Source organism: Phycodurus eques, chromosome 15, assembly GCF_024500275.1.
Source record: "Phycodurus eques isolate BA_2022a chromosome 15, UOR_Pequ_1.1, whole genome shotgun sequence".
Taxonomy (NCBI): Eukaryota; Metazoa; Chordata; class Actinopteri; order Syngnathiformes; family Syngnathidae; genus Phycodurus; species Phycodurus eques.
Genome location: NC_084539.1, coordinates 11,225,552 through 11,246,294, shown reverse-complemented (window position 1 = coordinate 11,246,294; position 20,743 = coordinate 11,225,552). Strand labels below are relative to the sequence as shown.

Here is a 20,743-nt window from a genome sequence, read left to right as displayed (position 1 = left end):
TGCCAAAATGGCTACTTCAAACCATAATGGACATGAGTTGTTGAGACTTTTTTCATGCACCCTGTTATGATAGACATGGGCATCAAAATTTGTATCGATCAGTGAAACTGGTGGCTGGGGCAATTTTTTCCAGAGAGCTCTACTGAGTGAACTTTGTTGTGTTCAGGACCTGTAAAAAACATTCTGTACATTTTAACCCGGATACATGCATGCACTTACAAAAATTGTTGGGTTTTCACATGTCGAGGTCTCCCAAACGGCAATGAATACCTCTAATCATCATAAGAAACAGGGATATACAAAGGACTCAATGCAGGATGCAAGTTAAGGACAATTATATCTGTATATTTATTCAGGTTTAAAATGAGTAGTATTCAAAAAGAAAAGCATAAATGGTTAAAAAAAAAATAAAGACGCTCAATTGCATTTTTAGCATGTATTTGTTCTTTCTGTTAAATATTACACAAAATAAATAAATTTAAAGAAAACTTTTGATCGAGCTTGACTTGTTTGGTTTGCTGGTCTGTCAACTTCTCCCTTCTTCTCACCTCCTCATCTTCTTCTCTGTCAGTTGCTGATCACATTATTTATTCTTCTCATATTTCCTACTGTGCCAGAATTCTTTTATAAGTTAGACCCAAAAATATTATATACTGTACATTGTATAGCAATATATCTTTCTTTAAAAAATAGAAGTGTCCTCATACGACAGATGCGGAATGTCTTTAGGTTTCCATCCTTGTTGCTCCTCTGGATGCGTAGTAGCGTTCAGTCTCCTTCCAAACAAAATCCCCCTCCAGATGCTCAGCAGTCTGCAGAATGAAGCTTCCCCTGGCAGGACACATACAGTAATGTCCCATCATCGGGGATGCACCACGATGGGCAAGAAGTGAGTGGTTGTGTTTTTCCTTCTGGTCTTCTTGCCCCTCACGGCTTTGCCGTTGGCGTTGAGTCCCACAAACATGTGCTTCCTCTTGTTGCGCCACTCCGCAGAAGCGTACGTGTTGTACTTGTTCTCCTCGATGCGCTCGATCAGGCGACAGTCGGGCCCAAAGTCCCTCTGTGGAGTAGACGCATAGGTGTGAGCGGTAACGGATGTGCAATGATAGATAAATGATCCATGGACAATGTAACATTTCTCTGTGGCTTTCACTTAAAACATTTTTCCACTGCGCCGCTGGTGTCAGTTTGACCATATGTTTCATGTTTTTATGTCTCAAAAGTATTTTCTGTCAAATGGCTGTCTGTTGTCGTACTACCAGAGACAAATTCCTTGTGTGTTTTTGACATAATTGGCAAATAAAGATGATTCTGATTCTGAGCCTGGCATCCCAGCTTGAGCCATGATGGAATTCACAAAAACATTGTACAATTTGTCGAAGAAATTATGCAACTTTTTTCTTTCTTTTAAAATATCAATACAACCATAACTGCTTTGAAAATGTAGCATATATTGGACAAATCACAACACATTTTGGGCACTTATGTGCCAAGAGAATTCACTTTGCTTTTGAAAAAACTTTTTGACGATGAATCAGCATGAAGTCCTTGGCAGTTTCAGCACATTTAAAAGTGACATAATCTGGCAACATGAGAGGAAAAACATGTTTACTCAATCCAGATGCAAAAATATGATAGCTTGATGCACATCATACCACAATCAATGGTATACAGTATATAAAGCATGTTGTGTCTTGATGTCGATGCGCATGCATTTGCGTGTGCTACGGATGTAATGATTCGTGAATATTCCTTATGTCAGTCCCATGATAGCAAGTGACGGCGTAAAATTAAGATAATGGAAATCATGTCGTATCTCGTAGCACATGTTGGATTAATCAACCATTGTTTATGGCAGGATTTCTGTTACAATAGAAATTTAATCATGCTGAACCCTAAAATCATAATTGCGTGTTTTAATCTGGCAATAGAATGAAACAATGATTTCATTGGATGCCTCCCAGATAAAGAAGCTAGTGTTGCAGAGCCATCGGGTGTAATCAAATGCCAGCCCTTCAGGCCTGCGCAAATGAGGCTTGTGTTGCAGTCAGAGCACAAGACCACGTCATGGGAATTTAGTTTGGGGGGGCCGTGCAAGAGAATGCCTCTTTTTCTATTCTATCGGGTGTCATTTCATCTGCGCCGCCGCGGCCGCTCCGCAGGGACAAACTGAGTGTTGCCTCTTTCACACTAAGGGAGGAGAATGAGGAGGAGAAAAGCGATGAAACAGGGACTGTACCCCACCGCTCCCCCAAAGGAACTGAAGGGAGAATAGAGACGGTGGAGGATTGTGTTTCCTGTGAATGGAGAGAATTCACATTGACTAACTTTACTTCCTGTTGCTGGAAGAGAGAGGGGAAAAAAATCACCAGTATGTACAACAAAGCTGTCACTCATTTAATTTATTTATTTTTTGAAATCTAATTGTGTAGAAATTTTAGTTTTGATTTCAATGTTTTTGTTGATGTTGTTGTTGTTGTTGTTTTTTATTACTTTCCCCTACTCTAATTTATATTTACAGCTTAGCACCAAACTGAAATATTTCATTTTGACCAAAGGATTTTCTTCAATTGAATGTGATTTGCGCACGCATAAACTTTGCATTTCGGTAATGTTACAATTAGTTTCAAGTCATGAATGAATCCGTCCTTGTCTAGACGGAATATTCAGTCTTCGAATGTGACGCACATACCGCATTGTCCAGAGAGTGCAGGCCAGGTAAACTGCAGCCTACTGGCTATGGGAGAAGCTGCTGCTTAAGCATATTTCTCTCTCTCAGATAAACTAGTACGATGCCGTAAAACGTTAAATAACAGCGGAAAAGGCTTGTCCCTTGTGTGAAGCTTGTATGCGTGCGAATGTGTGACCGCTGAAGGTTGCTGCCGTGCTTTTAAACTAAACTGTTTGCAAACGCTAGCGTTTTGGCTAACACTGTTGAGTTTTGTTGCAACATTCAAACATGGCTGACATGAACTGAACACGTCCGGGTTGAACTTTCAGGGTACACTTAAATGAATCCTTTTCATTGAATCAAAGCTAAAACATCAAATGTGATGGATTACTTTAAGTTATGCAGTATTTCTTTTCCAGTGTAGATATAAATCAACCGGTCATAATATTGGGTACACCGGGAAAATCTAATGGGAGCCGACATAAAAGGTCGCCCTTTAAGCAGGGTTATATTATTTGTAATAAATAAATCATAATTTTCAGACCAATTAAGTGAAGTTGGGTCATTTCCCGTGGCACACCTGATGATTTCTCAGGGCATATTAATGTGGAATCACAGCTCTAAAATATAATAAAGTGGGGGGGGGGATTGGGAGAATTGTTGGCGGGGATATCGTTATATATGATGTGTGCTGTTTTGGTCATCAGGAGTTACACCACACAATGCTGATTTTTGTTTCATCGTGTGTGGGGCCCAGAGATACCGCAACAGGTCAGGCAGCCCAAGTCATTGCTCAGGACCCTGAGCTTATGGCGGCTCAGAGAAAAAGGCTGACATTGATTTACATCAATGACAAAATTATGACACCGCTTTTGAGACTTTAATGACATGTCAGAAATGCCCAGATTAGGGCCCCTTTATGAGCTATTCCTGCCAGGTGGCTAGTAGGAGCCCCTCAGAGACTTTTGTTTTTGGGGCGGAAGCTTCCATGTTCCTTCTTGCCTGAAGCCCCCAGGGGGTCTGGAAACATCTCATTAGATTGATTAGATTGAGAAGTTAATGTTGATTCACACACACACACACACACACACATATATATATATATATATACACACACACACATATATATATATATATATATATATATATATATATATATATGTGTGTGTGTGTGTGTGTGTGCGTGTGTATCAACATGAACGAAGTCTAGTAGTAGTAGTCTCTGTTGTATAATTCATAAATTGCCATTTTACATTGATTTTATTTTGAAATTGTTGTTGGAACGAAATTGTGCTTGTTTTATTTTGAAATTCTCCTTTGAAAGAGGAAATGCTGCTTGTGCAAAAAAGTGGTCAGTCCTCAGATGAGAGAAAGATCGTAATTGTCTTGCTGCCTATGTTAAAATATAAATTGTGTTCATAATGTTTAAACAACTTGCTCGATATATATACATATATATATATATATATTTATTTATTTTAAACACAATTTCTACAATGTTGCGTGAGCAGCTGGAGAGTTTTGCCAACGTTGACATTCGACTGCACAAGTGGACTAGCACCCATGTTTCAAGAGAATGGACATACTTTAGCATTTTATGTTTGAGAGAGGTGCTTCAAAGCTAACTCTCAGAGTTTGTACGTTCACTGGTCACTAAATGGAGCAGGAGTTCATCATCATGCCATCACAACTTGCACTTAAGGTACAACTATTTATTTTTGAGTAAAGGGCCCAAATAGTTTTGGGCAAGATGGGTTCTTTGGGGGTTAAAATGTACTGTTAAGAGTGAGTCCACTGACTTCAGTATGAATTTAAAGGCAATTTGACTGATGTTTTTTTTTAATTATTTGGAGCTGTGACCAAAGTTTAGTTGAGTTACAAACACCTAAACCACTCCCATTGTGTGGTAGTTTTCTATAAATTCAATTTGTCTATCATGTGTTAAATATTGACTTCCATTTGACTTAGAGGGTTCTTTTCAATGTCATGTGTGGTTATTATTATTATTGTTATTTTTTTTTTCAAACAAATAATACTGTATGTAACACGTAAAGAGACCCCAAATTGTTTTTACTATTTGGAGGATGCTTACCACTTGAAAAAACGCATAAAAACAAAAAACTCAAGTGTTTAAGAGCACTGAGTTTGTTTTTGTGGACGAACAGACAAAGGTTATTTCTATGTTTACATTTGTGAGTTCTTTTGAAAAAGGAATCTCTTCCTGGGCCATATCGGTTCTGATGGGGAGCTCAGTCAATACAATAGACATACTGTATAGTAGCGGTTCTCAGTTTATGAGAGTCCGACAAAGGACATTTTGCGCCGATCCCTAAGAATATACAGTATCACCACGTGGCACAAGAAGGAACGCTCAGTAACAACCTTACTAAATGTTTTTTTATTTGATTGTTTTATATTTATAGGCTAGAAGTGAACTGAGGACATCCAGTACAAAAGGAAGTTAATCTTGACCACTTTATGTTCACGTTGTGTAGGTTAACTGAACTGCGAACCTGACCAAGACCATCTCTTGAGGCCATATTAGTTCACACATCACACTGATTCAGAACAAGTTTGTGTTTGCAAGTGTGAAATATGGTGTTAAATTTATTTGGTTGGCTGAAAGAAGAGTGGTTAGGCCACAAACTCACCGCGCCGTACAGCTCTCCCTTCTTGCTGATGGCCAGATAGTAGTTACTGCTAAGGCCCCTGATGGCCACGACTCCCACATCCACCGACTTGATCTCCAGAATACCTGGAGGACAGAGAGGCACCTTTTTGTCAGAAACCGGTTCGTCACATGATTTGGACATTTGTGCAACGAGACAACAAGGAGCGAAACAGAATAATGTTTTTCAGAGAACAATCACAAGTGACAATAAGCATGATGTTGACGTTCAGAAAACTTTCAAAACCTTTTGGAGTAGGTACTGACTTCTGATTGGAAAGATTTTCCTTTCCTTTCCCTTTTTTCCTTTTCTAAAATGTCCGCTTTGAAAACCGTTTTCAAATGTTTACATTTTTCAAAACACTTTTTCTAAAATGGACGGAAAACAAACAGCGCAATCTTTATCAATTGTCAGTTCAAAACATTGCTTTGTAATGGGTCCTTGAGATTAAAAAGTGGAGCGTTTTTTAAGATATGTAGATTTCGGCCATCAAATGAACCTTGCCCCGTGTTTTATCAATTGTTATGAAGAAAACTTCATGAAGAAATACACAGACAAAAGTTTCTGTTTTGGGATGTTTGTATGCATGCGTACATGAAGCGGTTCCGCAAATCAACAGAACTTAAGCCTTCACCTTAAACCTTCCCCTAATGACGCATTCTCCGACCTCATATATATTTTTATTGATAATGAATCAGGTGCAGACAATCTATTTAGCACAGGGTGTCCTTGTGTGGATGTAACTTTAACAGTTGAGTAAGTGTGCCTCATGCGCGATGTGTTTACCCTCTGAGTGTTAGGAACTATGTGTGTTGAGATATGCTGTAGCTGATAATAGACTCAGTGATGCTTGCGTGAGGACTGTTGTGTCTTTACTTGTGGTATGTATGTGTGGTTCGAAGCGTGCGTGCATGTTTAGAGTTATCAAAAACTGGCCTAAAGCAGTAGTTCTCAAACTTTTTACATTAAGAATCACTTAAAAAAAAAAAAAAAAAAAAAAAAAAAAAAAATACTTGACTCTCCAAGTACCACCATGACCAACAGTAGTGTAGTAGGCCTAAGTGTCTATCAAAATGTGATTTTATTCCTAAAAAGTACATTGAATATTATTGTAAGCCACTGTAACATTATGCACAGTTTGAAAATGAACACTCTGCTTAAATATAGGAAAATGAAAAATGCTCTAGTTAAATTTGGTTAAAATGTCATGCACATACATAAAAATAATCAATTAATTAAATAATAAAAATTGACACCCAAGAAGTTTTGAAGAAACTGTTCTAAAGGATTACATGCAATTGTGTTGTAACAAAATGTTTATATATATTGTAACTGAACTGCACTGAGGCAGTGATTCTTTCATGTACCACGAGAGGGAGGATGCATAGTACAACCCTGGTGTAAATTACTTAATTTACAATACTAGCCACCAGATTTCATGTATACCAACATGATTCACAAACAAAGGTAAAGGTGATAATGATACAATCACTGTGTAAACCCCAACATTTACGCGAACAAACTCGACACGTCATTCAGAGGATGTCTTTTTTTTTTTTTTTTTTTTTTTTTGAGAGATTAAAGAAATATGTTCAATAAAGATTTTTTTAAAAAAGTCACTTTTTACATGCGTCTTCACCAGATGCCGTTTTTCTATCTTTCTCATTCTCCATTTTCAGATCGTAACGTGTATCCTCCAGTCTCAGGGTGATTTGTGTAGTGGCAAAAAGTTTATAAATTCCTTTCTGAACCTTCAAGCAAAAAATGTGGACTTTCCTCCTGCATGTTCATGACTTTCTACATATGTTTCATTGTATTAAAATTATTAACTGGGTTGTTAGTGGTAAGAGCACACATGTAAACTATTATTTTTGGCTTGCTTTAGTTAAACATAGTCCGCAAAGCATCTTGACACCAGTCCATTCCCAATATTCCCATCAATAAAAGTGTATTTTTGCAGATCGCCAAAAGTATTGTGTTGGCTTGCAATGACGAGACCATTCGTCAAAGTGACGTGCATAAAAAGCACCACAACACATCCCATCCGTCAGCCTCAAAAGCGTTCTGTCCTACCAGAGCGAAGCAGATGTTGCTATGACGTGTCAAAAAAAAGATCTGTCCGTTCGGTGCTAAAGGCTGCTCCACCTGTTCAAACCCTGCCGTCTCCATCCGAGTTTGATGTGGTTTGTGAAGAACCAAAGCATCAAACCCTTTTATGGCCCAATCGCCAGGAGCAGCCTGTCTGCTTGTTGCAGAGTTAAAAGTCCAGGTTGTAATAAAAGGCTTGGATTTCAACAACACTGTTTACACCACATGTAACAACGCGTGTAACACACATACGCAAAACGCTCATGTGCTGCTTTTTTTCTTTCTTTTCAATCTTAATAAGGTCGGTCAACACCTCGCCTTTTGACTTCATGCTCCTTTATGTGGTCTTATTTCTGAAAGGGGCCATGAACTCCCTCCATGTGTCCTCTGGATCACAGCCCAGCGCCTTAATTATCTGTGTTTTAAAGGCTAAGAAAAAACACGAGTACTGTAGCTCAAGGTTCACCTAATAGAAAAGGCATGGCAAGGCATCTTCCACTAAATACACTCTGCCTGTTGCCATAAAAAGGAGCCGGAGGCTTTGACTTGTAGCCAAACCCCTCAACACCGCAGACCATATCAAATATGTGACATAAACTGAGATTTATTCGAAGAATAAAGCTATTTTATTGGACATGTTTTTGTGTGTAATGTGGCACAATTACGCAAGCATCCAAGATCATAGCTCACGTTAAGCCTAGCTCTTGAAAATCAGTAGCCTAATATGATCACAGCAGAGGGTGATGTTGCAACACTGCAAAGGGAGCAGGAGTCCTTTGAAACCATGCTGAAAGTATAATTGTTGTGACTCGTTCATTTTTTATTTTAGAATTTGTTGCAGTAATAAGCTTTTGGTGTGGTTGTTTATACGGAGGCCATGGTCTGCCTGCCCCGGCGGTACTTTGGTTTTATCATAAATCGGAACGGCCACATATCTCTCTTGACTCTTCGACTCAACCTTGTCATGAATAGACATCATTCATATCTTTGTCAGCTGCAGGTAAACATGAATAAGTTTGGTGGATGAAATAGTAAGTGCATATATTTACGTAATTATATGGACCACTATGTGAAATTTATTTCATGATGCTGTAATGTTTGGTGAACTTTCAGGCGGTGTTTTTGTGACGTCGTCGGGTGAAATGCAATACACTGTGACTTGACCGGAATAAGCCCCGGTGATGTGTGTCATGCATCCGGATAAGCTATAGTACAGACTTTATTTGATCACAACAGCTACTGCCACTATTGAAGCGGATTGGTGTGTGGATAAATGATTCCTTGTTGATCCAACGTATGAACAGTCCGGCACCAAGTCTTTGACAATGTTCAGCACAATTGACTCTGATTGCCTAGCGACTGGTTCCTTTCTTGTCATACATAGAACAATGTGAAATAATTCCACTCACAGGATGTTTCCCTTGGTTGCTACTTGCTTCTGTTTCAACAGTCTTTAAACATACCTTGCAGCAGACTGTTTGATGCTCATTGTCTGATTCCGCAAAACCAAACCAATATTGACCGATCACAATAGTCTTTGCAACCGCAAAGTTGTAAAGTGTAACAGTAGTGATTATATTTGAATTTAATGTAATCCCACTTGATTTATGAAGCATAAAGTGGACATTTGTAGTGATAGTAATAATTTAGCCACCCACAGGGTTCATTAGTGACACCTCAATGACGTGACGTCATCTTTAGTACACGCCTCCATTTAATGAAATCATCAAGGAACGATTGTCTTACTTCCCCCAAACATTCCTACGTCCTCCTGCATTGCACTGTGAATATCCTCCCTCCTCGATAGAATTTCTGGTGGGAGGAGCTACCATGTAAAGAGAGAAGTTAGGAGATAGGACCTAGGAAGTTCCAAATATAGAAATGAGATGGAAGGCGAGGCCAGATTTGAACCCAGGTCCCCAGAACTGTGACGCAGATGTGCTAACCAGTCGGCCACCGTTCCACCTAAACTTGATTCCATCATTTGTAATTGGTTCAAATCAAGCGTTACTTTCTCACCATAACTGAACCTTGTAAGCAATAAAACATAGACACGCCGTTCGAAAAATGCTGTTTACATCTAAACCATTCTAGTTGGATCAGGTTAGGTCTGTTGTGGGTTAAGGCATAATGTTTTCTAAAGATAAATTAATGTGGTCAGGAAGCTGAATGAAATAAATGTTTTTATTGATTAAGATTGCATTTTGTCCCTCCCCAACCATCCTTCAAAAAGCTTGAACTGTTTTCCCACAAACCCAAGGTTGGAGTGCAATGTACATTAAACAATTGACTGATTTCATCTTGAATATTGTTTTTAGGACCAACCATTATTGTATTTGACACGGAATGAGTAACATAGCTCATTGTTGCCTCTTCAATTGTATTTCTTTCACATGCCTGGATTCTTCATGCTTTGTGTGATTCGTAAACTGTCTGCGGTAAGTAAAGAAAACCAAACTCCACTTATTCTAAAACCACACAAAACAAAATCACGAGCAAAAGCCCTTTGTTTAAAATACCAGAGGTCGGTGCTCCATTTTTAGTTAGTTGACCTACATCCCTTGACATTATAGAAATTCAGATCACCTTCCTGATTGCACCAAGACCACTGCCAGTTATGTCACATAATGCAGCTGGGAGAAACCCAGCATAAATTCAGAATTCTGTTAATAGGGAATCGATTGACAAGAGAAGGGAAGGGGTGCAAGGGGGAAAAAAGTGTGACCACCGGAGGTATTGCCATTCCTGTACCACAGTTGACTTTGTAACATGATAAAGTGCCAAAGCTGCTAGTTTCTATCAAAACATTTCACAGGCCCTCCACAGGAGGAATTATGATTTTAGCTAATGTGCTGTGACGGTCATCTGCATTTCACACATTTTTCATTGGCCCCTCAGCTGCCTGTTGCGGTCAGATGTGTTGGCACTAAGCTTTCGGCTCTATAAATCTGGTCATTTTACACCACAAATCTGATGAACCAGCAACTTTCTCGCCCTCTATATACTGTATGTTTCCACATACGTTTACATTATTTTCATCTTAAAAAATGCTTTTCTTTACTCTTCCTCACTGCCCTGATGAAATTACCTTTAGTCTTTGAGAAGCCTGTACAGGAAATATTTCAATATTTCTACGTTACATACAGTATTTCCGTGTTAGTAATTTGGACATGACAGACTTCTTGACAAATTCTTCTGGGTAAATTATTAAAACAAAAAAAAAAATTGTAAATTATAGATAGATAATTTTAATGTGTTATTGATTTATTACTGAAAGTCAATGTACACTTTGCTTTATAGATTTCGTTGCACACAACAACACAAGCATGTGTGCAAGGATTGATGTGAGAGGGAAGGAGCGCACAAACAGTGCTTTATCCCTTTGCTAAAGGGCACCTCAACAGTAATCTAGACTAGCATCTTTCCAACAACTAGTTGCCATTTATTTTAGTTGTCGGCAGCAGGACTCAATTCGGGACTCTTTGGTTCCAAAGCCCAAGTCCTCAAAGATGAAGCTACTTGCACCCGAAAAGAGTAAACCACAGTGCGTCATTATTTTTCACATTTTTACTTTAGCAGGAACGCCAAACCTTTAGGGTTTTACTCATTGTATTACTCCGCTTACAGTTTTTTGCTTTTTTGACCTCTGACCTTTTTTCAGGCTACACAATAACACATTTGAACCATTAGTATGTTAATGAACCATACGCTTACTTCATTATTTGACCCAAGGGCTGTGTTCAGCTGACCTTTCAACAAAATCTGTATGAAACAAAATAAGAAAAGTCGTTGAATATGGCCAATGTTCACATACAGTGTCGACGTAAACAGGTTAATTAGCGGGCATTCCTGGCTGCGCTATTCTTCCAGGCCAGCTGTCCAGATGCTTCCCTGGACTTAACTCGGAGCCCTCAGCGCTAACTTTGATGACTCCATTAAGAGCCTCACTTTCATGCAGGCGGGGGCGTTACGACGGTGAGGGAATGTCGGAGAGCGGGAAGCACATGGTGTCTGCATGGCAGCACCCCTGGATGTTATCCATCACAGATGCTGTTCTTCACCTCCCACTGCTTTACTGGCCATTAATTGTGCCCCTTCACATACGCCACTTTGTAACAACAACGACACTTTCAGTGTTACACTTCCAATGCGAGGGGACAGACAAGTGGGTTAAAAGTATAAATCACTTCCAAGTAATGGCTTCTGCAAGGCACAGCCCTTTAGCTTATACTAACTTTGCTATAATTTACAGTATACCCTGATTAATGTAATGTAAAAAAGCAGCACAGAAAAAGCGATATCCTCATAACTATGGCTATGCTTGAAGGCCTTGTGCAAGTTACAAATTCTGGCTCTTGCCTGTAAATATCTCTTATGACTTCACCGTAACCATGCGATATCTCTGACTGTTGTCAAACTGGGTGATTTGTTTCTCTGACAACTTAAAATTTTTGGGATTTTCAAGCCAGTGTCGTGATGGGCCAAGAATCCTTCTGAGTGGGCAGTGCGTTTATAAATCAAGTCAATGGGACTGTAAAACATCAAGAATAAGAACCTGCACATGCTACTGTGCTCAGAAATCCAATTCTCCAGTCAAATAATCTGTGAAATATACCACCAAAATCCTTAAACCTTATTGGAGATCAGTTTTTGGGCTTAATATTTTGAGCGTCTCCTCCCAGTCCTGTCTGTTTACATTATGATGATAGTCTGCAAGAACCCCTGAGCATAATATAAACAATAAAAAGGCTTCCCACCAACTCAACATTCTTTGGCATAATACTCAACTTTTGATGCTTCTGCCTATTTTCTGATCCGAGTCTGCAGCACTCCACGGCAGCACCTCAGAAATTACATTTTCTGCCTGAGACATTCAAAGCAAATGCTCCTTAAATGACCCAAGAACGGTTGACATTTTTTGCTGTTAAACATACCGACCAAAAACTCACCAATTTGTCATTTCCAAATGCAGTCAATTTCAAAGCAATACTTCATTTTCTTGCTCAGTGGTCCTGACCAAAGTCTCTGCATGTTGGTTACAGTAAAAGCACATAACATTCTTACTTGCAAGGATGATCAGTATTGTGTGCCTCTTTTTTTGTATTGTGAGCATATTAAATGGTGATTGTTTGGCGGGTTCCAGTAAAACAAAAGAGGCCATGAATCAGAAATGGCATAATTTGATCCAGACTTCAGCTGTTTTCAAAACAAGTAAGTTCTATGCTGTTAAAACTGTTTAATTTGGTTTAAACATTGAGGTGAAAACTGTCGGATCATGTAAAAAATTATCAATTGCGTTATCAATATGATCTTTGCGGCCGGTAGCAGTATAGGGATGACATCAGTGCAGTCTGAGTGCACACAGCAATGTTCTAGTGATCTGGTTTTACGCATTAGTTGTCTGTCAATTTGGACCTTCTTGGTGTAAAGTATAATATTTTGGTTCTGATTAGGCTGAGCCCTGCGATTCGCTGGCCACCATTGCAGGGTGTGACCTGCCTCCTGCCCAGTGTCAGCTGGGAAAGGCTCCAGCAAACCAGCGACCCTAATCAGAACAAGTGCTACAGTACATAAAATGGATGGATGAATGATGAGACTGATAGTAGCAAAGTCATGTACTGTATTTTTCCATTGTTGCTCCAGGACTCATAGTATGTTCACACTGCAGGACAATTCCATTTTATTTGCCCAATGTGACATGTATCTGAATTTTTTCATGTCAATGTGAACAGTACAATTCAGATTTTTTTTTTCATATCATATCCGCGCAATGTGACATCCTGTTTTGTGCACAGGCGTGTGACGTCACGGACGTGTTCCAGGCAAAGTAGAAGTCGCATTTGTTTTTGTTTATGTGAACGACTACATAAAAAGATCGGGTTTAACAAAAAAATCTGTGTTGGGCATCATGCCCTGCAGTGTGAATTTAGCCTAAATTAATCATCCATCCATCCATTTTCTGAGCCGCTTCTCCTCACGAGGGTCCCGGGCGTGCTGGAGCCTATCCCAGCTATCATCGGGCAGGAGGCGGCGTACACCCTGAACTGGTTGCCAGCCAATCGCAGGGCACATAGAAACAAACAAACAACCATTCGTAACCACATTCACACCTACGGGCAATTTAGAGTCGTCAATGAACCTACCATGCATGTTTTTGGGATGTGGGAGGAAACCGGAGTGCCCGGAGAAAACCCACGGAGGCACGGGTACAGCATACAAACTCCACACAGGCGAGGCCGGGGTTTGAACCCCGGTCCTCAGAACTGTGAGGCAGACGCTCTAACCGTCTTCCCCCCTAAATTAATCAAATATCAACAATCGTTTTATAGAAATCTTAACAATCAGTTAATCAATTATTCGATTATGGTGCCCATTCCTAGTCAATGTTTGTCTCTCAGCACTCAATTAGCTTGACTAATGTGCTTTACAACCTCTGTAACATAAAAGAAAATATACTGTAAGCCTCCTGGTTAGTGTCAGAGGAGCAGATGGAGCAAATATCAGAGGAAGCATGCAGGTAGTTTAGGTTTAGTGTATGTTTTCCAAGCACAGCTGAATGTAATTGTTGACTTTGGCCGCTTCAGGACAACTATGAGGGCTTCAGTATTTTCGGAGCAGGCTTGCCCCGTGACGTTTGTACACGTCCATGGAGATGTCAAAGTAACTTTGAAGTAAAAGCAACGCTGACACTAACCTCTGCTACGTCCCATAGCTCCTCATAACTCTCTTTTATGGGCCACACTGATATGTTTTCCCAAGAGAACCCTAAACACGCTCATCAAGTGGAGAGAAGGGTGAAGTGGAGCGTCAATATAACAGAGTAAAGATCTAGAATAGGGAGAACTGGGACTCATTTCAGGAAGATACTCGACAATGTAAAAAGATGAAGCATATGTTAAATGACTTCCCTGCGATAATTGGAGGTTTAGATTAAAAAGGATGAAATATTAACCATGTTTTTAATTTGGAATTAACTTCATAGTGCCCTACATGTGATTTTTGGATTTAGCTTTGTACTTTGTGTAGTTCTACTTGAAGTTACAGTGGGAACACAGCAGTTGTACAATTCAATATGTGAGCGCAAATTTTAAGGGAAAAAAATAGGATTCTAAAGTTCAGATTGGTTTTGTGACATTTCGTGCAAGTGTAACTCGCTGTGAGCATCAATAGGTTAACTCTACAAGTGTTTTAGTTGCTGTCTTTTTTATGACCTTATTCTAAACGAATGACCAGTCACAACAGTTATTTAACAAGAATGTCTTTAATTTTACTGTTAACAGTGGTTAACCGTGTGTTAAATGAGGCACATTTTAATGCGTCGCCGTTGCGCCAGACCGCGGGCGGCTACTAACTAGCTGCTCCCGGGCTGGTGTGCAGTCGGCCGCGACGGCTTTTCTCGGAGTGCACATTGCAGAGACACTGTATCCCAAATAAAACAAAACACATAACTCTTTAAGGAAGATCATTTTGGGGGGGGTTGTAGGCCTAACTTAATGTCCCACTGCACGCTGTAGTGGTAGAAATGGGCCATTTTATTATCAATAAAAAAGTGGCAATTGCACCAAATATTCACTGAAGGCGCTTGATACTTAACGAATATAGTGGGGGAGGGCTGACTCATGCTAGAACCTGGTTGGGTCAGCACGCCCTCGTTTTAGCCCCGCCCAAAACGTTTGGACAACTGAGATGGTGAAAAACTGTTTCATGATATATCTCATCAATTCAGTACTTAATTGTTCTGTCTTTGCAAGTTTTCACCACCTATCTTCAAACATGTTTAATGTATTTAAAAACGAAACACGAAAATGACTCTGCTGAGTCTCTATTTTTCCATCCACTATTTCCAATGGGAACAAATGTTTCAAAATCTGAACAAATCAGAGGTGAACCAGTATCTCCAAAAAGATTGTAAGATTGCAAATTGTGTAGATAGATGTAGCTTGAACTCCCACTATAGCACTTAATGTTAAATAATTACTGTACATGTCATCTTAAGGATACTGTATGTTGTTTCCTTAAGTATACCGGTAATTTGAATATCATTTTGACATTACCTAGCCATATTGTCAAATTAGAATTTGCTTCACCATTTAACGAACACAGACACTAAAAGTAATGTGCCACATGGAGTAACTTTTCCATTAACAAATCTTGACTGTGGGTCACTAGGTAAGGGTCAAACGTGGGGGTGGGATCTAATTTGCCACGCTAGCGTTATTAGCATGGAGGTGGAAAAACCTACCCTAAATCAGAACGTAAGAGCCTCCATAAATTGGGCTGTATTTCAATTTCTTCCCACCAGTGGCGTTAAAGCATGGATGAGTGCAGGTTTTCAGCCTCGTCGGTGGTCACACATAGACTGCTGCCTCATATTGTGAAATGAGTTGATCACATGGCCACATGTTGAGAATACAGACTGCAAAGCCAAAGTGATGTACTGTTCTTAACTGTGACAACATGATTTGAAAAATCCGTCCGTGCAGGAGATTCATGACCCTGGAGCTGGACTTAAAATGTCTTCATCACCTCTGACACCATCTAATGACGGCCATTTTCACACTGACCTCCTGAACATTACCAGACTACAAGAACTTAATAACTGGACTGAAAAAGCCAACTCAAAATAAGCACTTGGCTCAACTTGTAGACGCTCAACACCTGAGATGGTGCGGTACAGAGCAGAGTTGGTGTTTTACATTACCGTGTGTGTGTGTGTGTGTGTGTGTGTGTGTGTGTGTGTGTGTGTGTGTGAAAGCTTGCTTCACGCTGTCTCACCAGCCATGTGTTTTTAATGAGCACAATTCGGCCCTCAAAAGAACACATTTTTGCATTTACAGTACACGCAGGCTTTTGAAGCTTTTGGCACCGGCGGCCACAATCCTATGTTCCTTACATACACATATGAATGCATCTATATGGCTTTTTACAAATAAGCTAATTGACAACGTAGTCCAGATGTGCAAACACGTCAAGAAAAGGTCACGTGCCAAATGATCATGTGAAACATCACCGCAACGTCAGTTTTCTCACTCAGGGGATATAGTGGCTATATTACTAAGAAACCACAGCAGCAGCTTAAAAACTCCACTGTGACACAGTAAAACTGTTCCGGCATAAAAGGGATACAGATCCTCCATTCTGCTTGACCTTACAGCCGAACAGGGCAAAAAAAAAAAAAAAAAAAAAAAAAAGGGGATATAGCGGCATCTATTTATTTGAAGGCAGCGATTTTGTTTGGAGTGCATGCTAAATAGCTGGAGGTGGTGCATTAGCGTAAACATACATGCAAGCTTGTGCACAGATGTGCGCACATGTCAACGCATGATTCATCCCGTAGAGCTTCCTCCCTGATCGTCAAATCATTCCCACTTGTAGAAAGTGAGGTTAATGTTATATATATCTGCGACCATGCTGCGATAAGAATTTATTTATCTTTTACTTTTCTAAACAAAACCCATGATGGATTGGGCCTCTAATAACGTTACCTGAGGCTGGTATGGCATCAGTGACTTGTTACACCCTTAAACCACTGTGGTGCATGTGTTTGTGTCTTTGAGTGCGTGCGTGCGTGTGTGTGACTACAGGCAAGAGAAGGGAGGGAAAAGACGTTAATTGAAATTCCTTCAGCCATGTCTAGCAGAGCCTTGGTGTCTGAGTGGCACAACACACACACACACACACACACACACACACTCACACAGTCACACTCGTTTACACTGGTCCAGGTCCTAATAAAAGTAGGCTTTGCCATATGGAGGCCATGTGCAAGACTGGCCTCTCTGTGCCCGTTTGTATCTGCAAGTGTGTGTACTTTAGTGTGTGTGCTCAGCAGGAGAAGCTTGTACAGCACTGCAGACAGATTCATTGAAACCTGCAACGTGTATTAAAGTGTGTGACTAATAGGAAGGATAATATGAAGACAAAGACCCCCACGTCAAACCACATTTTATACAGACATACTGTATAGGCAGAAATGATCCATAATGTTATTTTACAATACTGTGGAGTGAACACCGCAGTACCCTCTCCCTCCAAAATCACACTGGATGCACCCTCAGGCCGTTGAGCTATTTTGAGACTCTCTTGAGGTCAGAATGATGAACTGTCTCAGATGTGTTTATGTGCATGTGTTTATGTGTGTTTTCTTTTTAAATATTACTACAAATATAAAGCGACAAATCTTTTAATCTTGTCAAAGTTGCATGGCATCCATTATGTAATGGTGGTGGCCTTTCGTAGCAGACAATCATGATGTCTTTTCTCTACTACTAATACTACTATTACTATGGATATGGAATTTTTTTTTAAACTGCAGCTATTAAAACTTACATTCCAAGTTGAGGTAAAGTGGAGTTGTGATATGTCTGCCGAATAAAAATGGGCTTGAGTGAAGCCTGTATCCATCATTCCAATCAATTAGCACGAAATTGTGCATAACAAGAGATGCCCCCCACTTTTAAGGGTTAGTGATGATAGCTGTGTTTAAGATGTTTCCTCAAAGATGGATGACTTTCATTTGGGTCATCTTTTTAATTTGGATCCAGTGCATCATCTTTTTGTTTTCCCAGCTTACTGGTTTTACTATAATTATTTAGTGCATCTTTGGCAGTATAGACGCATATGAACAGGATGCGCTAGGATACCATGCTTGGACATCATTTGCAAAGTAATTTAAAATCTACTGAGGTTATAAATATAAATGACTTACTGTAAGGGTCGTCCTCACTTTTGGTGCCGTTGACTTTCCCTTTCTTGTCAATGCGGAGGAAGAATTTCTGGTAGGAGAACAATTTCCGTCGGCGCACGTCTCCCTGCAGGTGGTTGTAGCTGCTGCGCACGTGGCGCCCCACCACGGCGCCTGAAGAAGATGACGACGACGCGTTGGTCGCCCGTGGCAACCTGGCGGAGGAGGCGTGCAGAGGTGCCGGTGAGGAGAAAGATGGTGATGATTCCTGTGAAACGAAGGGGAGTGGTGGGCTCCTTCCTCCAGCATGGTGGCTTTGGTTAAAACTCTGCGGTGCAGGAGAAGACAGGGATGAGGACGGTCCGAGCAGGAGGAGTAGGAGAAGGAAGGCGAAGGGGAGGAGGTGCGGCGGGGTTTTGTGGTGGCTGTGGCGGGGGTAGGAGGAGAACCAGGCGACCGATGCACCTTGTGTCACTGTCCATCTACACATGGTAGTGGAGCTGGAGGAGCTGTGGAGGTGCTCAGGGGCTGGTGCATGCTGAGCTGGGGGTTAGGGAGAGGGTACAAGAGCGGGAGAAGCCCCCCTCCCCTGCTTACAAACTTCCTCTTCTGAGGGCACCCACAACTTCGACTCACGGTGTTTAAATTTCGAGAAGCTGTAGGATGTGATGGGACCAGAATGTTGGACTTGCTTCTCTGTTTACTCCTCAGAAGCTCTTTAGGAATGTATGGACATCCATCAGTCAAATCATGCACAGCCTGAACAATTGGGAGGCAGGGGAGGGGGGCTCCTCCGTCCTCCCGTCCAATACTTAACTCACAGTTTCCCCCCAAACGCACTTAAAAGTCCTTGGACACAGAAAGTTCACTCATATAGTATTAAACTCTAGTCCACACACGTGCTGCGCTCTAGTCCCAGACGATGGATACGATGTAGTCAAATGACGCTCCACTTCTTCCGTATAACACTAAAATATTAAAGCGAAACAAAAAACTGGTTCTGGTTAAATGTACTCTGAAATCCGACACCAAGTAGGGCAGGAAAAAACAGGTGAAACAATCCAAAATGTCTTTTCAAAGTTACTTAAGCGCCTCTCTCGCACTCACTCCTTCGAGTGTGAGCGCTCCGAGCAGTGCGTTGCCTCTTCTGTAGCTCCCTCTCTTTTTTGGCCCCCTCCTCCTCGCTCGCTCTCTCTCTCTCTCTCTCTCTCTCTCTCTCTCTCTCTCTCTCTCTCGCTCTCTCACTCTCTCACACGTCTATGAGTCTCTATCATCTGTGCGGACTTGAGCCTCGTTTCTGCTTTCACCTTATTTATCTGCTGCAGCCCCTCACGCCACCACCCCCAAATGTCATCTAGTGTGATTGGATGTCTATGGAGACCACTAGGCTTTGAAGAACTGTGGTTATTTGTGTGTTTGGTTGAGTGGGGGGGGAGACACACCCCTCTTTCTGTTTCCCTCCACCTCGTTTTTCTCTCTCCTCCCTTCACCAGACCAATGCTCACCAGCTGAGCATGAAGGGAGGAAAACATTCCTCCTATTTCTTGACTGTCTTATTTCTCTTATTCATGGAATGAGAATTATGCTGAATGGACTGAAGTTGGGGAAAGCAACTACTTTTCTGTCCATGAAGACTGCTTCGGTGAGTGTGGTGTGAAGGAGCCCCAATCCCAATGCTCATCAAGCACTTTCGGGATGAATTAGCATAAAAAATTTCGCCAGGCACCTTTCGGGTCCAGCATCAATGATGAATGGACACAATTTACACAAACCCATTCCAAAATTGCTCCGCATTCATTTTCGGATCTGTTAACTGCACATTTGTAATGTATTAACTCTTGTGACTGTTTCCCCTAGTAAAGCAGTTTCAGTTAAATTGTGAGCAGGAGTTTGCAAATACCGCTTAATTACTAACCACCAATGTCACAAAACATTTTGTAGGGGTGGCTCAATGGCCAAGGAAGAAGCCATTACATTTTTTTGTTGATGGAATTAGTATTTTTGCTTTTATTAACCATTTCAAAATCCATTCATTCAACAATTTTCTATACCACTTATCCTGTTAAGGGTTGTGAAGAGCTATCCCAGTTAACTTCGGTATTCAGCATTTCCTTTCTCAATGAATAAAGCATCTTTAGGATTGAGCTCTTGGTGAATGTGTACAATTTGGTGCTTCCATCTAGTGTTGTCCAATCTTCGTTGAGGTCTGCCCTTTCCTGTGTGTCCACCTGTTTAGTTTTCAGTTATTTTGCAAAGTCCGAGTGTTGTTACAAATCGGTCCAGTTAGTTTGACTGCAAATCAAAGAGTGTGATAATATACCGCATACATGTATGAGCTGTTAACGACTGTAATTCATCTTCCAAGCCGCTGAGTAATGTTGATGGCAAATGTAAATTTTAGTCATACTGCTCGGAATCTGAACCTTATTTACCAGTTTGTTTGCTCCAACTTGTAAAACACGTCATCCATGACACAGTTTTTCCCCATCTTGCGTGGAGAAGGTCTGAGCTGAGTCAAGCTCCTTTCAGCTCAGATACAATCTTGCGATTTCTTTACCTGGATCATCAGAAGCTTTAAATGTCAAGATAAACCTCTGCCTGAAGCGCTGCATGAAGGAGGTTCTAACTTTG

The 20,743-nt window shown here is 40.7% G+C and overlaps 1 protein-coding gene across 1 annotated transcript; it reads right to left on the bottom strand.

Annotated features, from left to right (window-relative positions):
- Positions 1 to 390: 390 nt before the first annotated feature.
- fgf10a (fibroblast growth factor 10a) lies at positions 391 to 19,249 on the bottom strand. Its single transcript, XM_061698674.1, has 3 exons — positions 18,137 to 19,249; positions 5,323 to 5,426; positions 391 to 1,060 (listed from the first exon to the last, which is right to left on the bottom strand). The coding sequence occupies exons 1-3, from the start codon at positions 18,600 to 18,602 to the stop codon at positions 860 to 862; spliced, it is 771 nt and encodes a 256-aa protein (XP_061554658.1). The 5' UTR covers positions 18,603 to 19,249; the 3' UTR covers positions 391 to 859.
- Positions 19,250 to 20,743: the final 1,494 nt, after the last annotated feature.